At 32.6% G+C, this 22,218-nt stretch overlaps 1 protein-coding gene across 3 annotated transcripts in view; it reads right to left on the bottom strand.

The window, feature by feature from the left end:
- The window catches only part of DOCK1 (dedicator of cytokinesis 1), a 450,137-nt gene that overhangs the window by 43,358 nt on the left and 384,561 nt on the right, over positions 1-22,218 (bottom strand). For all 3 annotated transcript variants that reach the window (XM_039345121.1, XM_039344947.1, XM_039345028.1), the window contains 6 exons: positions 14,846-14,935; positions 9,848-9,952; positions 8,214-8,355; positions 7,695-7,773; positions 6,100-6,184; positions 5,085-5,171 (listed from right to left, as the gene is read on the bottom strand). In XM_039345121.1, coding sequence (XP_039201055.1) covers positions 5,085-5,171; positions 6,100-6,184; positions 7,695-7,773; positions 8,214-8,355; positions 9,848-9,952; positions 14,846-14,935 — 588 coding nt within the window. The remainder of the gene's footprint in view (positions 1-5,084; positions 5,172-6,099; positions 6,185-7,694; positions 7,774-8,213; positions 8,356-9,847; positions 9,953-14,845; positions 14,936-22,218) is intronic.

Genomic DNA, 22,218 nt, shown 5'->3' with positions numbered 1-22,218 from the left:
ATTGCTGTAATTTTCATAAACTTTGTAGAAAAACAGCAGTAGCTTAAGATATTTCTGAAAGGCACATAATCAAGTCTTTGTAACTGTCACTTATATACATACATTGATTATGTTCAACCTGTGTTAATTAATTGTCTTAATTAATTAAGTTTCCAAAATATTTAAATTTTAACTTCATTATTAATGCTTCCAGCAAGCTGTGTGCTTTTAATTCTTCTAGCATTCTTACCAATTTTCTACACGCTACAATTTAAAGGCATATTTTTTTCCTAAAACCAACTTTCACAGTGATACCTCAGAACTGGGAAGACAAGGGCCTTCAGAATATGTATGTTTGTCATCAATGTATTATTTGTGCAGTTTTATATATATACCTGTCATAGTCTTTATCACAGATGTCTCTTTATTTCATGACTATAGTCGCCATTCCTATGAATTTTTGACCATAGGAAGATAAAGTGGCATTGGACTGGCATTGACACAATCCTAGTTTTGTTTAGTGTTATTTAGTATAGCGGCTGATGAAGAAGTTTCTCTTCTTTCACCTTCAATAAGAGGTTCATTATGTTCTCCTTGCTTGTAGCCATCAAAAAAGTATCATCAGTAGGTTTTTCAGGTTGTTGTTATTTCCCAGTTTCTATTTCTTCTAATTCAGGATTTCTCCTGCATATAACTAGATAAGGAGACAGTGTATTGTCTTGGTACACTAATTTCTCAGATAACAACCATTTGATTGCTTCATCTTGCATTCTGTTGCTTCGAGTTCATTGTAGAACTTTTCAATAGGCAGATAAGGTGGCCTCTACACCCATCTTTTTAAGGGCTATGGGCAATTTATTGTATCTACAGTATAAAGAAGCCTTAGAATAATCAATAAAAGGATGTCTTTGGAGAACTGTAGCCTTCTCCATTATCCAGAAGTGATTACCAATGTGGGCTGCCTCTTTTGAATCCAACTTGTACATCTGATAGTGCTTGTTCCACGGATTGTTGAAGCATGGAATGCAAAACCTTGACCATTTTCTCATTATCAGGTATCTGCAATTATTTGGTAGCTTCAACAATTTTTAACACTGAAGTTTTTCTGATACTGGAATTTAAATTGATTTTTTCCACTTCCTTAATCTTGCTGTATTTGCCACATCTGTTTACTAACTGCAAATTAGTAATTATTGTGCAAAGCTTTAAACAGTTCTGTTGCTATTTCATTTCTGCAGTTTTATTGTTAGCAATTTTTTTTTAGTCCTTCGTAGGTGTCATCAATTTATAGATTGTGGGAATAGTTCTTATGTTTATACCATTTTTATAGTTTTGTCTAGGAAATGTTTATCTTTTTTATTCTTGATTGTGCACATCTTTGCAAAAAAGATTGCCTTGAAATCTGTAATTGTTATCCATTCCTTGCTTTCTCTTTAGATATAACTCCTTGGGTTTTCTAAAACTCAGTATATGGTGAGGCCAAAATTTTCCTGTCTCTTTTACTATCTGCCTTTCTTTAACTATTTTCAACATACCAGCAGAAGGACAATTTGGCTTATTTTGCATTTTGCAATATTTTTGTTTCCTGTTTAATGATATAATACATTTCAGTCTAGAGTTCTTCAGAGATTTTATCAAACCTAATTCATTAAATCAAATTTTTAAACATTCACTGCATTATCCCACAGAATATTGCTGAGGTTATATTTTGTCTGATTACATTATCCATTTTATTTAACTTAATTTTGTAAGAAGGAATATCTCATCTGAACCACAATCAGCACCAGGACTTCTGCTGACTATTTTTTTCATCTTTGTTGATACAGCACCAAAAAATATAGGACACTAGTTATAGGTCTCTGAAAACTTTAGTATCAAATTTTCATTTTATTTCTAGATGGATCAACAGGATTTCTACCTTGAGCATTTGTCAAGATCTGGCTATCTACTTTAAAGTGAATCAGGCAAAGTAGAACAAATCTAGATGAAAACAATGAAGAGACTAGAAACTAAGTCTCACAAAGAGACGTTGAAGGAAATTTGAGAAGAGAAGAATGAGAGGAAATATAACTTCCTTCTAAAAGCATCATATAGAAAATGGGTAAGATCTACTCTCTTATTATTTCACAATTCCAGGACATGATATGATGGATTTAAGCTATATAAAGCCAGATTTCATTTAAATGTTAGAAAAATCTCCTAAAAATGAGAGCAGTATGACACTGAAACCAATTACCCAGAGTGATAGTGAGATCCCCTTCACTGCATGCACAAAGGAAGCTAATCGGCTATCATTTGGCATGCCTTTAATTTGGATTTTTGTGCAGAGCAGGGAGTTGCATCCAATTGCTTAACTAACAATTTCAAACTCTGCTGCTATAGTTCTAATGTTAGGCTATCTAACCTGTTCGATATAGTTTAGGCAACATAAGATTACAGATATATAGATTAACATTTTCAATTTTTAATATTTTCTTTTTCTTTTTTTGGAAATATACAATATTTCATCTATAATTTTAGAGATTCTGAATTTTTTCCACTGTAACTATCCTTGTCTACTTTTTTTATTATTTTAGAACCTATCAACATAGCTATGATCATACTGCTATTTTATACATTCAGTGAATATATGAATCCTCTAATCTCAGTGCCCTTATGATCTCTCCTGTCTTCTTTTCCCATTGTAAATGTATGTGGATGTTTCACTCCAGTTATCCACTGCTTACTCCAATATTTGCCTCAGTCAAGAGAAAAAGAAGATTTTTATCAGGTCTTCCAGCCCGACTGAGGCAGTTTAATAAATCACAAATCTGTGATACCTGTATATATTCACCAGCAGGTATAATTAGAAATGGAAACAGATAGAAATACTAAATTCATTAAAATGACATTAGTTTTTAATGGGATTTATTTGACTTTGCTGGAATAGTTTCTGTTAATTAAATGTTACTGTTTAACCTACAACTCAAAAGACAGGACTAAATTTGAAGTCATGTGATTATTCCTTATTAAGGAATACATTTCAGAAACAATCATGAATCAATGTCTATGAATACCCTAATTACAAATTTAGTGATAAGATTAAATCCTAATCAGAAGAAAAAAACCAGTTTAAGGAATCTGCTGAGTATATTGTGATCTCAAACTAGGTAGAAAAGAGGCCTGCACATATTGGACATAACCCTTATTCTCCCTGACTATCATGTATATTGCTGAACATCTGGAGATTGGGAAAATAGATGTGCCTGCCTGAACAATAAGTCTGAATGTTTGAACTCGCCATGTGTTCAACTGGAGACCTAACCAAGCCCTAACTATAAACATAGTCAACAGGACAAATTTGTGGTCTCTAATAATTAATCTATTTATGTCAATCTGCATAATACATTTCCACTTCTGATAATACATTTCCACTTTTATTTTGTGATTGATTACAATGTAAATATAGGAGCAATTACTATCTCCAAAATCAGTATTTATTTGCATACTTTCTTCTCTTATTCTTTGCAAATATATAACTAATAAAATTAATCTGGAGAGCATAATGTTCATGTCATAATATGTTTTTTGTTCATTCCATCACAAATACTAACACTAAGAAGACGCTGTCCCAAAGGTGTTTTTTCAATAGGCAACTGAACTTTCCTGTTTTCCTTTGAAGATGTTTCTCTTCTCATCCAAGAAGCTTCTTCAGCTCTTCTTGAATGAGAAGCGCAATGTCTTCAAAGAAAAACAAGAAAGTCTAGTTGCCTCTTCAAAAGCACCTTTGGGACAAGATGACCTGGATGACTGAAAACCTCCATAGACATAAGAAGAAGCTGGTTTTAAGAATGGTTGAGGTGTATTAATTTCAACTGTGTATCATTATAACCTTATTTACAAAAAACGTATACAAAAGAATTAGAAACAATTATGCATAATTATGTGCTATGTGTAAAACTGATCTGCTTCATATTGTCACTGCCTATCTAAATAAAGCTGATTTCATAACAGGAATTTTAATCAGATAACACATGACTAAAGTCATTAAATAAACTATAACCCATCAGTATCAGTATAAAATTTATCCATCCTTTGAGTTTCAATGTCTGCACATTCAGTTTTCTGTGCTAAATTTAACAGTTCATTTTAGAACATATTTAATTTGATTTTGAAAAAAAAAGATTTTTAAATTATATTACCATTGAATTTCTATGTTGCCCATCTCTAAACTCTGTGTAGTTTATTTAGAAAATACAATATTATGATAAAAATAAGTAGATTCCATAACAGTAGTTAAAACAGAAATAGCATTACAACAGGAACAATCTACTTTTAAGCCTCTGGCACCTTAATGCCATGTGGAGAAGAAAACTAAATCATCCCCTTCCAATAACTTTGTAGGATGGGCAAATTTAATTTGGAGAGATGTTATGTAAGGCTATATAAACCTCAAATTCAAAACCATTCTGCTCTAACAGAAATCCCTTTCACAAAAATGCAAACCGATTACAAATGAAAAACTTATAATTTATTCTCAAACCTGATGTAGGTAGAAATTGTGTTTCACCCCAATATAAAATTATTTCTTTGAATCTATAGTTCATTCATGATAATGTTTCAGAATCTTTCATTTCATAATCATAGCACACAAACTATTTTTAATCATTTCAGATGTCCAAAAACGCTCCATAGCAAAGTGAAGCTTTGCTGTCCACCATTTTTAATTTCTATAAATGGATCTAAGCCAAAATGGTGCCCAGATGGAAAAATAGGAAGGACAAGCAGATGAAGTATTTCACAATGAAGCACTTCTAGCCTTCAAATAATAATAATAATAATAATCAGCAAGGTATTTTCTAAATAAGGTGTAATGTTCTAATTGTCATGAAGATAGAAGGAGAGAGGAAGGATACTTAAACTTGCAAGCATTTATAATAAAAGTAGTATTGGCCTGCATGACTTTGGTTTCCTAGTTTGGTCTCCATAGAAGGACTGACGCAAATATAAATGCATGGAAGATTTCTGCAAACATTCAGAATGTAAGCATTAGCAAATTATAAACATTTTGATTTGTTTAAAAATATCAGCCATCTAATAAAGTGATCTTATTAACCTGAACTTACCATAAATACTGATTTGACTTCAAACCATCTTAAAATACCAGGTAGTTTATACGCTGTCACATAAATAGTTCTCTCAATCCACATATTCTGTAATTTAAGAGAAACGTTTTAAAGTAAAATGCTTATAGACTGACAAAATTATCCTAACCCAAAATTTATACTGTCATTATATAAAAATCTAGTAGCAAATGTACTAATGCCATAGTGGCAACACAATTACACAAAATGGATAAAAGAACACTTTTGCATCCAGTTTAATTAATTTTCTTTACGTTTTGTTATGAGCTTTTGCATTCATATAGATGACACAAGCGAATTAGCTCTTCCCTCATTTCAACACGTACATATATAAACAGTCTATACTGCAAACAATTATTTTATCCTCTAGTATTCTGTAGACAGCTATTTCTAGAGAATAAAATTGTACAGAACTGTTGCTTAGAAAATGAATGAGATAAAATCCCCAACTGGTGCAAATATCAGTTACAGAAGATGGAGGAAAAGAGTTTAATTTCCTCTCTTTCCCTATTCTGACTCCTTTAATTATCTGTGTCTCCCATGCAGTTGATACAAGCTGCATATTATATGCAAAGAAGTATTTAATATTACTTGTAATTTAGCCTCAAATAAGTGTTTATAATCTTTGTTTGCCAATAATGTGATATGTACAGGGAGCATAACTCAGTGGAGACATCTTAGTTTTTGAGTAAATATTTGAAAGCATAAATTAATTAAACTAAATGAAAAAGTGGTATTAGTGAAAATCATTTGTGCAGAAATTAATTTTTCATGACTAAAATCTTTACATTAAAATGCAACCACTTTTAAAAAACTAAACACTAATTTTTTCTTATTTTTGTTCATCTTGCATTTGATGACAAGAACTTCCTTAACACTATAAACTAAATGTCACATATACATACAAACTGTAAAGATTTACAGAAAGCTTTCTCTTACATATTAGACAAACACATTTAAAAGACATTAAGAAAACTGCATAACATGTTCAAATTACCGCAAATTCATTGTCTGGATTTTTCTCTCCTTTTCGAATGGGTCTTGAATATTCAAACCGCTGAACCTCATTTACCCTGTAGAAACTAGAAAGAGATAAACACACAATTGTATTTATAGTCTCATGTGGCCACAATATCTAAGATCACAACAAGGCTTTAAGTATTAAGCATTGTAGGAAAGTAATATTTTATAGGTCTAATATATATCCTACTAGCCTAAAATGAGGATTTTCAAACTGCAATATCACAATCCTCTAAAATGATAAATGGAATTGTATTGCCCCACCCTTCTGCCAGAAATCTTAGTGTCAGATTTTGATAAGGAATAAATATGTTATTTGTTTTTCATAATTAGATTTTAATCTATGTACAGTATCACAAAGTTTTCTGGCTCTGCAGTATCACAACTATCCAGTACTGCAGACCTGTGCAGGCAAAATAAAATGCAAATTCCAGAGTCAGATTTTTCTCATAAAGATACACAGTATTAAGAGATTGTGATCAATCTACAGCTACTATTGCAGATGATGGTGGAGTGGAAATTCTGCATTAGGACTTTCCAACGGAGACCGGAGAAAGAGGATTCTTTTCTATTGGAAAGAGGATGGCAGACTGAAAAATACTATAAGTTCAAAACATACACTCATTATTCTATTATCCGGAAAACTCAGAATTAGTTCATATGTTCATCCTTTAAAAGGTTTTTTCCCCCTAGAGAATGAAAATAAACTCCTATAAATTGGGTTCTAAAAGCATTCAGTTGTTGAGATTTCTGTAATCAAATCCCTTTTCTTTTTTAATAAATCTGGTTAGAGAAGCTTTTTCAAGAGCCTTGGTTTTGGGTGCACAAGTTTAATGCTATTGATACTATCAGTATTCACTACAACTTATTTGGCAAATTGTGTCATGACATCTGTGGCCTATATGCAATTTGAATCAACTTGGTGATGACATTATGACACATGACATTGCCCTTTTGCTCCTTTTGAGGATGCATATTAGTTTTTCAAATAAATAACAATGCTTTTAAAATAGTTTCCAGAATATGAAGATATGTTCTTTTAATGGTATACCAAGGCCTTAGATATTACTGCCACAATAACTGCTCAGGAAACCTTTTGTTTTGATTACTAGTGATATATAATATTTAGACCACATTTGTTTATTTTATGGGATATTGTCTAGAAGGAATTATAAGGAGGCACAATTCATACTGAATTGCAAAAATCCCTTATTTCAGTTCGCCTAAAAATAAACAAAACCTGATTGAAAATACTGATCTATCAGTAATACTGCCTTGTGCATGTAAAAGAATAACCAAAAGTCATTCACAAATTACTCTACTTTTTATCAATATTGAAAAATAAATGAAAACAGAAAATGAGAGAGAGCAGCTATGAAATCAAAATTATTTTTCTTCCTGAGATAAATGGAAAAAGATAATCTCTTGCTGCACCTTAAACTATCTATTTTTTGTGTGTGTGTTGATGAATTTAGATGCAGTTCTTCAGGCCATTTAGCAGATAATACATTTAAGCAAGTGCGGTCTACTAAAGCTATTCCTAGTAATTGCTCATTTCGAATGTGTCTGTACCTTAAAATTTGCTCTGATACAGGCTTGTGAAATTTTGATGGTAAGTCCAGTTTTGGCTTTACTGTAAAGCACTGGATATCTGTGTTACATGTTAAGAATTACAGTGATGTCTAGTTAAAGTTATGCAAATAAAGTACCTAATTTATCACACACACACACACAAACACATACTGTACACTGAATAAAAGTAAAAAATAATTCACTCAAGTTGTGCTTGACTCTTATGATTTCTTTGACCACCATAAGGAAAAGAAGTAATCTGCCTGCCACTGTTTTTTCTCCTAATTTCTGTTCTAATCTATAGCTCTGGGATTTCTTCTTGGTGCATCACTTGAATATGATCCAGACCCAAACCTGTTTAGCTTCTTCATGATCAGCCAACTTTGGCTAAATCTGACTCCTTCTTATCATCTTGACCTAGATACAACTCTTATGTAACAATAAGAGAATGTAGGTATGGCAAGAACCCCATGTTGAAATTCTTATTAAACCAAGACCATCAAAATTTTTAAAGGATACATTGGCCAGGAGAATTTTTGATATCTTCACCAGGAGGGGATGTAGTCTTCATTTTTTCTGCATTAGGAAACTGTGTTAATAATCTTGCTTCAAAATCTTCACGGCGTTCATATTCTTTTCCTCGATAAATAAAAACTTTGTTCTATAAACAGATATATAATATGTTTAAGTTTTTGACAGATTCCATTTGAATATACAAATGTGCATAATTTTTGGTTAAGAATATCTTTAATTGCTTCTACAATATAAAGCTAAACATTTCTAGAAACCAACAGAAAATAAAATTCTATACAAATCAATAGGGTTTAAAAAAAAAAACAGGTCCTGAAACAAGAATATACTTATACTTCCACATATTTACTTAACATTCATCATTTTTTTATTCTGATACATATTTTTGAATTAAATGAGTACATTATAGTTTTCAACTTATGGAATGAAAAATTATTTGTGAAATGAGGTTCTTTTATGATTACGACTATTTTATCATGGCTAGATAAATTTCCTTAAAAGTTTAAATGCTCTTTATAGATTAAATCTGCATTTACAGGAAAAAAAACCTACTGAAATTTACTAAACCTGTAAATCTGGATTTACAGGAAAAAAAACCTACTGAAATTTACTAAACCTGTCAGTCATAGACTCAACAAAAATAATGTTCCCAAAGATTTTACTGGGTCTATTCTAAGAATTATTTTCTTTGGATTGAATTCTATGTGCATTTGTATTACTACTATATAAGAATCAAAATTTTTAGAACACAAAATAGATAAATATAAAACCAGTAGGCAGGGGAGTAAAAAGAAAAAGGTTATTCTTAAACATTCATTTGTGATTACTAAGCCTTACAATTTTTTGCTCCTAACAACAAATGCAAGAGTACTATTGTGTTATTAAGAAAGCTAACATATTTTGATTAATATTTTTTGTAAACCTAACTTCATTGTATTTTATCTATGAAAAGTTTATTTGTATTTCCATTTAGCACATAAGCAATTTCTGCTATTATATTTCTATTTTTAAAGAAAGAAATAATACACTTGAACATGTGAAAATTGTTCTGTTTCATTTCTTAGGATAGCACTGTTATTTCACAATCTACATCTTACTCAGATTCAAATATTTTGGATAGCTTTGCTACCTCCCAAGTGATTTCTCATGGTTTTCCACAGTGCTGCATTTAATTATTCAACGTTATTAGCATTTATCTCTGTAACTGTGAAACCAGCAAGGAAATATGAGACATTTTCTAGAAATATTTTTTAGTAAAACACAGGTGGACTTCATGATTCACTTGGCTTTTCATCCAGCATTCAACCATGGGAAATAAAACATTGGTTAATGACTTGCTAAGCCTACAGAAACTAGAGTGGAAGCATGGAGTTAAATTCTAGAACACCGGAAAATTTCTGAAAATGTATCAAAATATTAGCCAAAATTCAAGAAAAAAAACAAAACGAGTATTCATTATTGTACTATGACCATCCACTGTATCTTCCACTCAATTTTATTCTCAATAAAAAGGATTTATGAACATTCGGAACACAGTCTTTCATTCAAAATGTATAGGATACATAATGTGTTTTTCTGGCCTGCAGCAAAATTAAAGTAGAGAAGGTTTTTTTTTAACTTACCCGTAAAAATGTCGGAAACCCTTGTCCATAATATCCAACTGCAAAGTAATCTGGTTTAGGTCTTATTACTTTCACAATATTTTCATAGAACTGTGCTTGTTTTTTCTGTGTTAAGAAAAACATAATTTTTAAAACTTTCTTTTTCTGGAGATTATATTTTCTTTTTCTTCATAAATCTTTCCAATCACAGCTACTTACAAATAAGAAACATTTAATGTATTTCACCCTAATTCTATAGGATGCTATTGCAGGCATGTTAACAAGATAAGTTACTTTGTGTGCAAAATCTAATAGATAAATGGAAAAGAGAAGACCAATTTCTCTTAATTTGTTTTATTTACGGGCTGTATTGAAAGTTTTTTTGCAAGTGTATCAGCTAGTAGTCAAGGGGAAAATCTGATGGTCAAATATAGAGAATTATTTGCAGCTTTTATAGCTGAATCAGGTGGAAAAAATATACAGTGGTATCTTTCTAAATAGAGCAGACTTTTAACAAGAAGATAAATGAAATTGCTATTGGAAGTATTTATTCCATTTCAGTATATGCTTTTGATTGAACCAGGGTAGAGTAATAATCTAATGCTCAACTCTTAATAATCTAATGCTCTACTCTGGCACTACTCTACTGCCAAAGAGTAGTACTCCTTAGTCATACTGCTTTACTAATATTTTCTAATATTTCTTTTTTAATATCCAATACTTCTTTGCATATATTTTCAGATGAGTATGTAATTATGGTCTCTCTTGATCTCTGTGTATAATAAGTGGTGATATATATTCAAGTACCTACTCTTCTAATGCTCCTATATATTGCAAAGTATAACTTGGTGTAAAAGATATTATAATATGTGAATTGAATCAAGCAGCAAACTAGAATAAGAAGCATATTCTTCCCTTATACCTAATTCTTAGATATGAAACATGTCTGCTTTCTCTATAGTAAGATTGAAGTTATAAGAATTGATTGGAAAATTCTGCATCAAGAGGCCCCAAAGCATTATATATGTTTTTTTCTCATTAATAGTACATTTAATCCAGTATGTGATACTCTTTTACCACTTCATAGGTTGCTTTTTGATCATTTGTTCTGCTGCAGCATGTTGACTGCCTTGATCCCAAGGGATTCTAGAGAGTATTTTATACACATGAATACGTATGGGCAACCGTCACTGTATAAATAATGGGATGAATTAAAAACTTTTAAATTAAACTCACTTTTTTTGGTGAAGAGAGCAGTGGGTGGGTGTATATGCAGTGTGTGTGTGTGTGTGTGTGTGCGCGCGCGCGTGCGCACGCACTTATAATAGTCAAGCCCAGCGTGATTAATGATAAAGGATTTAGGGATTTTGTATTTTGAACCAAAATAGATGAGCTTTATTTTTCATCAGACTTAGCCCTCAGATAGCCAAGATGTTTTGTGTCTTTAGACTATATTTATGTTAGATATAAAATTCTGATTCTACAATGTTGCTTGATTCAACTCACATATCATAATATTCTTTTATACCAACTTATATTTTATGATGCATAGAAACACTATAAGAGTAGGCACTTGATAAAGAATTGATAAAGAAATCTTTTTTAGATTATTATCAAAAATTATAAAAGAGTACTAATGTACAAATTACAGATATAAACAATTATTTAAGTAAAGCTAATTTTCCTAAATTAACAGAAGATCAGAAAAAAGAGATTAATGGTGTAATTACCAATGAGGAAGTTGTGACAGCTATTAAGCAACTGAAATTAGGCAAGGCGCCGGGTACGGATGGTTTGACATCTATTTATTATAAAACTTTAGTAGAAGAGATGACCCAACCGTTATGTGAGCTTTTTAATAATATATTACAGGGCTTAGAGATCCCTCCGTCATGGCGTAATGCTTTTATATCTTTGATTCCAAAAGAGGACCAAGATCTCACCTTGCCTAAGAACTATAGGCCCATATCTGTTTTAAATGTGGATTATAAAATTTTTGCAAAAATTATAGCCAATAGGTTCATGGGGGTTTGGCAGCAGCTTATACATAAGGACCAATCGGGTTTTATAACTGGAAGGTATATGAAAAATAATGTTAGACAAATTATTAATTTATTAGAATATCTAGATAAAAACAACCAAGTCCCTGCAGGGCTGATATTTTTGGATGCTGAAAAAGCCTTTGACCAGTTGAATTGGCAGTTTATGTTATGTTTAATTAAGGACATGAATTTTGGACAAAATATATTACAAGTTTTATCTAATATATATCAAAAACAGACTGCTCAACTTGTTGTAAATGGGGGTTTATCAGAGGTTTTCACAATAGAAAAAGGTACAAGACAGGGATGCCCATTATCTCCGTTATTGTTTGTCTTAACATTGGAAATTTTGTTGATTAAAATTCGGGAGTCTCAAGAAATAAAAGGAATAGAAATTAATAAAAAGGAATATAAGTTAAGAGCTTTTGCAGATGACTTGGTTGTTACTTTGTATCAACCTACTTATTCGGTAGTTAAATTATTACAACTGATTCAGCAATATGGGTGTGTCTCGGGTTTTAAAATTAATAATAATAAGACCAAAATATTATCAAAAAATATGACCAATTGTGATAAACAGACTTTGGTTAATTTAACAGATTTTGAAGTTGTTGACAAGGTAAAATATTTGGGGGTTACACTATCTGCTTCTAATGCAAAACTGTACAAAAATAATTATGAAAAGTTGTGGATTGGGGTACAGAAGGATTTAATGAATTGGAATAATTTACAGTTATCTCTTATGGGTAGAATTGCAGTTATTAAAATGAATGTTCTGCCAAAGTTTCTTTTTTTGTTTCAAATGTTACCTATTTTAAAGAATGAACTTAACTTAATTGAATGGCAGAAAGGTATTAACAAATTTATTTGGGCAGGGAAGAAACCAAGGGTCAAACTTAAAATTATGCAAGATTTCCGTGAGAGAGGTGGACTCAAGGTACCAAATTTGAAATTGTATTATGATGCGGTGGTACTAACATTGATTAGTGATTGGGTGAATTTAACAAATGTAGAAATACTCCATTTGGAAGGCTGGGATTTACTTTTTGGATGGCATGCCTATTTAATTTTTAATAAAAAAATGGACCGGGTTTTTAAATCTCATATTATAAGAATTTCTTTGCTTAGGGTGTGGAGGAAATATTATAGAAGTGATTTTAAAATACCATTACGGGCCATACCTTGGCATGCGATAGAGGGAATAAAGAAAGGAGTCAAGATGGATACGGTTTCTTATATACAATTACTTAGATGGGATGGTCAAAATTGGCAGTTAAAATCTTTGGAAGATTTAACACATGAAAATTTTACTTATTCATGGTTTCAATATAGACAAATAGTGGATAGATGGAAGACGGATTGTAATATGGGATGGCTTAGAGAAGATGAAAATCTTATCAAACAAGTAAGGGATCAAAGACCAACCCATATTAAGAGGGTTTATGGGGTTTTAGTGGAAATGGACTCAGAATCTGAATTAATCAAAGATTGTATGATTAAATGGGCACAAAATATCGGTGAATCAATTTCACTGGATACTTGGGAACTCATTTGGGTGAGGAATGTTAAATTCACACAAGCACAGAACTTAAGAGAGAATTTTTATAAGATGTTTTACAGATGGCACCTTGATCCAAAGAAAATGTCCATTATGTACCCTGATCTACAGCCTAAATGTTGGAGATGTGGTTGTTTGGATGCTACTTATTTTCATATTTGGTGGTCGTGTAAAAATATAAAAGCCTTTTGGATTAAGATATGGTGGAATATTCAAAGAATTTTTAGAAGGAGGGTAAAATTTACCCCGCAATTATTTTTATTAGGTATTATTACTGACTGTGATGCTAAGGAAGTTATACTGATGTTAAATTTGATTACAGCCGCTAGGCTGTTAGTTGGACAATATTGGAAGAAGGATTCTTTGCCTACTTTGCAAGAGTGGTTTTATAAAGTTTCTTATTTGGCGGAAATGGCAAAGATTTCGGCTTTCTTAAAGGAGCAATCTCAAGAGAAATTTTTTGTTGTATGGGAAAAATGGATAAATTTTATACAATATAATTTGGATATGGAAAAATATTATTTAGCTTTCTTATAGCTTGTATAGATTGTTTTTTCTTTTCTTTTTCCGTCTTTTGTTTTTTCTTTTTTATCCTTTTTTTTCTTTCTCTCTCTCTTTCCTTTCTTTCTTTTTTCTTTTTTAAGTATTTTTTTTACTAATGTTTATATATATTCTATTATTATAAGATGTAAAATTTGTTTAGATATTTTAAAATTTTAGATAAGCCTATATTCAGTTCTGGGAAGTTCGGGGAGGGGGGAGGGAGGGGTGGGTTTGGGAGGGATGGGGTGAGGGTTGATTTTTTTTTTGGTTGTATATTTGTAAAACTTTTAAAAATTTTCAATAAAAAAAAAAGAGTAGGCACTTGAACATATATCACCGCTTATTATACACAAAAAACAAGAGAGACCCATCTGAAAATATATGTAAAGAAATTAGCGAAAAGTTTCTGTGCACAAGGTTTCACAAGCTAATTGTTTAGTAATAAACATTTCACTATACATAACTCTATGGTAAACTCTGCCCTTAAAACAGGCCCAGACCACTACTAAAGTCAGTCCTCACTTAGCAACCTATATGGTCCTTGCTTGACAACAGCAACCAGGACTGTCAGAATTGCTATTGCTAAGTAACGTGATCATGTGATATTGAGTTTTACAACCGCATTGCTTAGCATCAGAAATTATGACCCCAATTACAGTTCAAGGACTACCTTTTTTAACATACTTGCTACTGATACCTAAAATCAGTAGCAAGTATGTTAAAAAAGGCTTATTTCTAATTCAAACTGTTTCTTTTAATGTTGTGAAATATGTCCTGAAATAGTGCTATATGAATTTGCTTTGTAATTAATACTGAGATACTTATGTTAAGTTTCATGTTTAAAATCATTTACAAATGAGTTAAAGACAAACCTACCAGTACTTCACTAAGTTGTTCGTAATCAAACATTTCATTTTCATATTGTTCTGAAAGCTCTTTGCCCAAGACAATGGCTTCTTCCCACATCTGTTAAAAACATAACTAAATTTTAATTAACTTTAATTCAGTATTTAAAATTAAAATTCAGTTAATATTTATTCAACAACAGCAATAAAAAGTTCAATTTTATCTCTGCTTACTAACAGATTCTAGTTAGCCATTCAAGGTGCTAATCAGAAAGATAAACATAAAGAATTAAGTAATATAAAGACACTTATATAATTTAAGTATTAACCAATCAGATTAAACTGTCCTGGCTAGAGAGAAAGAGTTTGATTAATTTCATAAAAGTAGGAAAAGTATAGAGCTCAGCTATCATACACTACATTTCACAGTGTGGGAGCAGTATAGAAGGTGACTTTTTTTTTTTTTTTTTTTTTTTTACAAAAACCTACATCAAGTCTGACAAAAAGCAGGTGGGAAAATGTGTCATAGTGTGATTAAACTAAGGCTGAACATTTTGGCCATAATTCCAAAAAGTATATTTAGTGCAAAAACAACACTGCATTATCACCAAAAATATACCATGGAAGCATGGTGGTGATAGCAGCATTATCCTTTGGGGTTGCTTTTCCTCTGCTGGAATGGGGCTTTAGTCAAGGTGGAAGGAATTGTAAACAGTTCCAAATATATACATCAATACATTTTGGCACAAAACCTTCAGATCTCTGCCAAAATGCTGAAGATGAAAAGCAATTTCACCTTTCAACATAATAGTGACCCAAAGCATACCTGCAAATCAACAAAAGAATGGCTTCAGCAGAAGAAGATCAAACTTTTGGAATGGGCCAGCCAGAGCCTGCAATTGAAAATTTGTGGGGGGATCTCCTGTGCACAGGAGATGTCCTCACAATCTGACAGATTTGGAACACTTTTGCAAGGAACAGTGGGCAAAGACTCTCAAGACAAGATGTGCCATGGTGATAGACTCCTATCCCAAAAGACTGAATGCTGTCATAAAATCAAAAGGTGCTTCAATGAAATATTAGTTTAAGGATGTGCACCCTTATACAGTCATGATATTGTCTGCTTTTTGTTATTTTTAGGGGGATGGGTGGGTAAAATGTGTCTCCTTCTCCAAACTGATGATTGTAAACCTATTTCTCCATAACCCATGTTGTCATGCTTTCTAACCTTGTGTCTTTATCCAAAAAAAGAATATATGAACCTTGTATCAGAATTCACATTTCATCCTCTACAGTACAGAATATCCAGGGTAGGGATTAATACATCTATATGCCACATCAAACTGGATTAGGTGCTTATCTTAGTGGAGATACGATCCAATGTTGGGAAAACTCATACCATAGTTTAGGATGAACTAGTACTATATACAGTATGTGAGAGTCAGTTTGGTCTAGTGGTTAAGGCACAGGCTACAAATCAAGAGACTGTGAGTTTTAGTCCTGTCTTAGACATAAAATCTTTGGGCCAGTCACTCTCTCAGTCCGGCTCACTTCACAGGGTTGTTGTTGTGGGAAAAATGGGAAGAGGAAGAATTAAATATGTTCACTACCTTGAGTTATTTATAAAAATAAAGGTGGGATACACACCAATAAAAAATAAAGCTCACTTCATTTCAATTATGTATTCAGGATTTCTATTCTGCCTTTCACTACAAGTCAATCAAATCGATAAGCAAGTAGCACTTTGCTAACTAACAGAGCCTGCAGTCAAAGTAGAGGAGCTAAGTAGAAAAAGAAAAATTAAAAGGAATATTTGAAAAGATTCATTTGAGTCAGCCTGAAGGGAGGTCAGTGAGGAAGAGTAACTGTATTAGGGGGCTGCCACAAAGAAGAGGGAGTCAAGCTATTTTCCAAAGCGCCTGAAGGCAGGACAAGGAGCAACGAATGGAAACTAACCAAAGAGAGAAGCAACCTAGAACTAAGGAGAAACTTCCTGACAATTAGAACAGTTAACCAGTGGAACAACCTGCCTCCAGAAGTGGTGAATGCTCCAACACTGGAAGTTTTTAAGATGAGACTGGAGAGCCATTTGTCCGAAATGGTATAGGGTTTCCTGCCTGAGCAGGGGGCTGGACTAGATGACCTCCAAGGTCCCTTCCAACTTTATCATTATTATTATGGATCATCGCACAGTCAGCCAGATGTTCAGACTGGATTTTGCATTTTGTCTACCTATCGAGTCCTTACCCAGGACCTGGGATAGGCATTATTATTATTATTATTGGAAAAAAATGGGATGGTATAAACTAAAAACTTAGAAAATACCTGAAATAAGGGAAGCATTAGCAAAACTTGGGAAGAAATTATTAGTTTGCATATTTTACTGACAAAGCATTGGGTTACTTACCTGTATCCTTAATTAAAGTAAAAGAGCTACATAATTTATTCTAAAATAATCAGACATCAATGAAATTATTTTTAAAAATGGCAGGAAATCATAAAAATATATTTAAAAGACCCAACATTCATTCGGCTATTTTATTTCTTTGGTTTACTTTTATTGAATTCCAATGCAAGTTGGTACCTCCATGGTTAATAGTACATACAGATCCTACTGACAGAGTAGGTAAGAGCAGCTAATTCAGTATTTCAGGTGGCTCCCTGCTGAGACCTCGATGAAAATTACTTTTTTAAAACTATGAGTTGCATGACTGAAGTCTTTTGCACCTGGGTTGGAGGAATTGCTTTCATGACTGAATGTAAATAGCAGTGGTCTACAAGTAACATTAAATGCATTCTCAAGAATATTTTATTTTTACTTTATTTTACTTTCATAGCTTCTTTAGACTGTCTTTCTCCCCCACTTTTTCCATTTCCTTTTGTCCTGTGTTCCTTTTCTTATAATTCTCTTTATTTGCAGCAGAGCCACCTTGAAAAGTGGCCATTTTAGCTTATGTTTCATATAAATAAGTTTCATATGCATGAAGAAAAATAAATATCTAGTATTTTATTCCAAAATTGTTTATCTAGTCATCAGAGGTAATAATGTTAAAATGGATAGACAAATTGCTCTTCTACAGTATACTTGTAATCATCAGCAAAGTACAAGATGTACTTCAGTTGATAATTAGAGAATATCTTGGTGGCTTTCTAATCAACAGGAGTGAAATATGGAATGATGAGCACTCTCAGGAAGTCAATTTTCTAAATATAGGTCTATTTTATCTTTCTCTTATTATCAGGATTTAGAGGGAAGATTCCCAAAGATGCTACCCAAACATGCATATCTCAGTAGTTGAATTTCCTTGAACACCATATTGATGACAACCTTAGGAAACTAGTGCTGTGTTTTAATTTTTTCATTCCCTACTGAGAAGCTGAGATGCTTTCTCATATTATTTATTTCTGTCCTCTACTGAACACATATTCAGAAGTTTCCTTCACTTATTTCTTATAAATGGGACATAAATGCTTCATAGGGTATCATTTGGATCTTTACACAAACTTACACTGAAATTTTCTTTAGCTTTATGTACATGAACTGTGGGAAAAATTTACTGTATCTGAAATGCTTCAAAAAAAAAAAAAGAAAGAAAATGTTTTGGATGAACCAGGATGAAGACTTTTCTTTCAACACATATTTACATGCTTCCTATTTCTTACAACTCTAAGTAATTTACAATATATAAAAGTCACAACATACATAAGCCATTGTAAAAAAAAATCCCCAATTAATAAATAACATTCTTGTTATTCTTGAACCTACCTTCCAACTTGAATGTCCTCTCAAAAATACTGTTGTAAATTTTTTTCTAAAGATCATACATTTGTAGAAATATATCTGTTCTCCAGCCATGCTGATTTAGATGGAGTGGGCTACTTATGAAAATGTGGCTTTCTGAGTCTTAACTCCCAATTACTATAAATCATTAAATGTGATGCCATTTAGGACTTCCTGCTTGTCAGCTGTGAAGGTTACAGGGGGATGCTGCAGCCATCGTAATGTGTGCCAGTTGACAAACACCCAAACTGCAATCACATGACCATGAGGACTCTACAATAGCTGTAACCATGAGAACTGGTCATAAGCTTCCTTTTGAATTTGAATTTTGAGTAGTCAGTAAGCAAGGACTTTGCCAAATCAACTAATGGTGACCAGAAAGCGGGTAGCCACATCTTCAAGAGCAGCTCCACATAATCTAACTAATCTAATTTACAAATGATATAAGCATGACTCACTGTCTTTAGTAACAGAGAATTTGTCCCATATTTGTTATTTCTGGCTATTATCTATTAGTCCCACTCTTTTGTTTATTTTCCTTATGGAGAATTCTTCCTATCAATTCTTGTGTAGACAAGATTTGATAAAACTACCATTGGCTGAGATGTAGCCAAGTCATTGTTTTAATTCTGTACAGGCTTGTAGTTGCAGCAATCAACGCCAGATCATCTCAGGAACATGAATATATCATAACTTTACAAATTATGATTGCAAAGCCTTGTCCACTCATAGTAACTGTTTTTTAAAGAAACAACCACTGAAGAATTATTTCTTATTGTTCCCATCTTGGACTTTCTGATAGTGTTACTGTTCACTTAGAAAGAAATTTCATTAGGAACTTGTCCACTGAATTTTAGTAAGAAACTCCTGTTTGTTTCCCATTTCTTTGCTTCTTCCTGTGCCAAAATCCCTGTGCCAAGCCTTCCTAAATCTAACAATAACCTTAAGTAAGTTTAAATGATTAATGATCTGAACAGTGAGGGGCAAAAGGATTGTAAATAGAAATGACTAAGGTGAGGGTGCAGGGAAAAATAATTTCTCACCTGCTAGCATAAAGCTGAACCAGTGCTTTTTGTTTTCAAAAAAGTAAATTAATATATAAATGAATATCTCACAGATTCAAGTGTACAATCTTGGATGAAACTGTGAAATAAAATAAATTTTATTCAAAAATATATTGAAATTATATTTTTGTTTTGGTAAACTAAGAAATGAGATATAAATACAGTTTCTTTTTGCTTGTCTATTATTTTTTATCCACTCAATGTTTTCTATTTCATTCATTTGAACAGAAATTGTGAATATTTTGCTCATACATGTATTACTGTGAACTGATCTAGCTGTTGAAACATGTTACAGAATTTCTGTATAGTTAAAAAGGAATATGAAATTGTACTACCTATCATGAACACTGGAATTCTAAAACATGTTATCATCTGTAATTGGATGATTATTGCAAGATATATAATCAACTATAAAAAATACCACAAGAAAACAAAGTTAAAAAATAATATATTTGTCAAGAGGTGGTACAATTTATCATTATCATTCAGAAACTAAAACTATTCAATCTTACAATTTGTAAAATTATTTTTGTGCAATTATTTTTAAATTCAAGAAATATTTTGTAAGATATAAGCTAGGTGGGTAGTAGCAACCTTTAAATGACTTTTCTAATTTCTCCTAGCCTTTATTTAAGAAAAGGCTTAATGAGATATATACTGTAGGTAATCGTTGACTTATGACTGGTTACTTAGTGACAATATGAAGTTATGGTAGAACATCCAAAAGCTTCTTATGACCTGATTCCAAAGTTACAGCTGTTGCAGTGTCCCTGCAGTCATTCACCCTTATGACTATAGGGATGCTGCAGTGCCCTCCACCTATCTCACTCCATTTGCTCCTACAGGGCCCACAGGCCTTGGGCCAGTTTCCCACTCCACTGGACTCCATATCCTTCTCCTCACTTACCTTCTGAAGATTTCCAGAACTCCATTTAAGAAGAAAGGCAAGCTGCTCTGTTCTGGTCTGTGTGGTACAATCCTAGATGTGGCCACCATTTTCAGAATGGCCACAATTCAATGTGTCCAGTGTCAAAAATGGCAGCTACTCTGGTATTGTTCCAGAAGGCTCAGGAATGGAGCAGTCTCTGGAGATCTTCAAAAAGTTAAGTGTACAATGGATAATGTGAAGTGAGGAGGAGGATGTGGGACCTGGTGGAATAGGAAGAAGACCCAAGACCTGAGGGACTCCAAGGGACAGGAAGCAGAACATGGGGCACCTCAGGGAGGGAAGGAGGCACAGGGCAGGACCTGTGCTAGTTCTCCCAGAGCCCCTGAGGCACCCCATACTCTGCTTAATGATCCACACATTTGTTTAATGACCACATTTCAAAGAGTAGGGATAGGGGGTCATAGTGAGGTGATCACATGGGGAGCTTCGAACTATTATTACTTCTGTCCATAATGAGCAAATCCATTTTTGGTTTTTGGTCAAGAACTATCTGTACATTACTTCCTATAAAGCTCATACCTTGAAGTGGCCCATCTATTATAATTATATATCCTTAACTAAGTTTCAGGATGGAGGGAGGGGGTCTTATCTGGAAAACTGGAAATATGAACTATTTTTGGCACCTATTAAATGTAATAGTTTGCAATTATTGTCTATTTCTCCAAAAGTGGATTCAAACTTCTCACGTTTCCTAAATGCTAAGAACCAGACAAAGCAAGTTCAAAGTTTCAGACAGAAAATTCAAGAACAATGAAAGACAATAAAAGTTGTTACATAAATGCTAACAAGTAAGTAAAAAAAATGGCTGATTGTTTAAAATGCAAAAGAAAGAAAGCAAAGTAAACACCTAGCAGTGCTCAAACTAGCTGCCTTCTTCCATTTATGACTACACTATAATACACAATTAGGACCAAAATAAAAATGAAGCTGCAATCTTTTTGCAAACTTTGCAATCCTAGTTTTGTAAAGGTCTGCACTGGTTAAGGCATTGTAAACAGATACTTTACCTGCTGTTCATAAACAGCTCATTAATACCATAGTAACAGAAATACACAAATCAGTTCTTAAAAAAAAAAGGTATTGCAGTTGTTACCTCGACAAGCAGCTCAAGCCATTAAAGTCATTAAATATGCTGCAAAAAAATCCAGCTTTCTCATTCAGTTTGTTTCACTGCCTGAAAATTCATCTTTAAAAGCTGTCCCTGTTATTTCCCTTTAGAGATAGCTACATAAACAGATTGGGTAGCTTTTCGCTAACCCCCAAGCCTATCATTAATTATTATTTATCACATTTGTACATTATTTTTCTTTTAAGCCTTACAGGAAAGGCAGCATACAAATGTGATGAATTATATTTCCTATTGTTAATACTTAACACAAAGCAACTCTCTGAAAGTACATATTTTCTCTACTGGGAAGATGAGGTGAGAAATTAATTTTAGAACCCAAAGTACTCAATAACATCTGGTCCATCTTTAAGTTTAAAGACCTGATACTGGAGGGAGGTACATCCATCTCCATTATATTTTGCCAAAATGATCAGGCCAACAACTTGTACTTGTTCTCAATAATACCTGCTAGTCCAATTATGCAATTTCAGGCTGGATGTTA

Source organism: Crotalus tigris, unplaced genomic scaffold (assembly GCF_016545835.1).
Source record: "Crotalus tigris isolate CLP2741 ecotype Arizona unplaced genomic scaffold, ASM1654583v1 scf7180000017536.10889498, whole genome shotgun sequence".
In the NCBI taxonomy this organism is placed as follows: Eukaryota; Metazoa; Chordata; class Lepidosauria; order Squamata; family Viperidae; genus Crotalus; species Crotalus tigris.
This window is presented reverse-complemented; position numbering and strand designations above follow the sequence as displayed.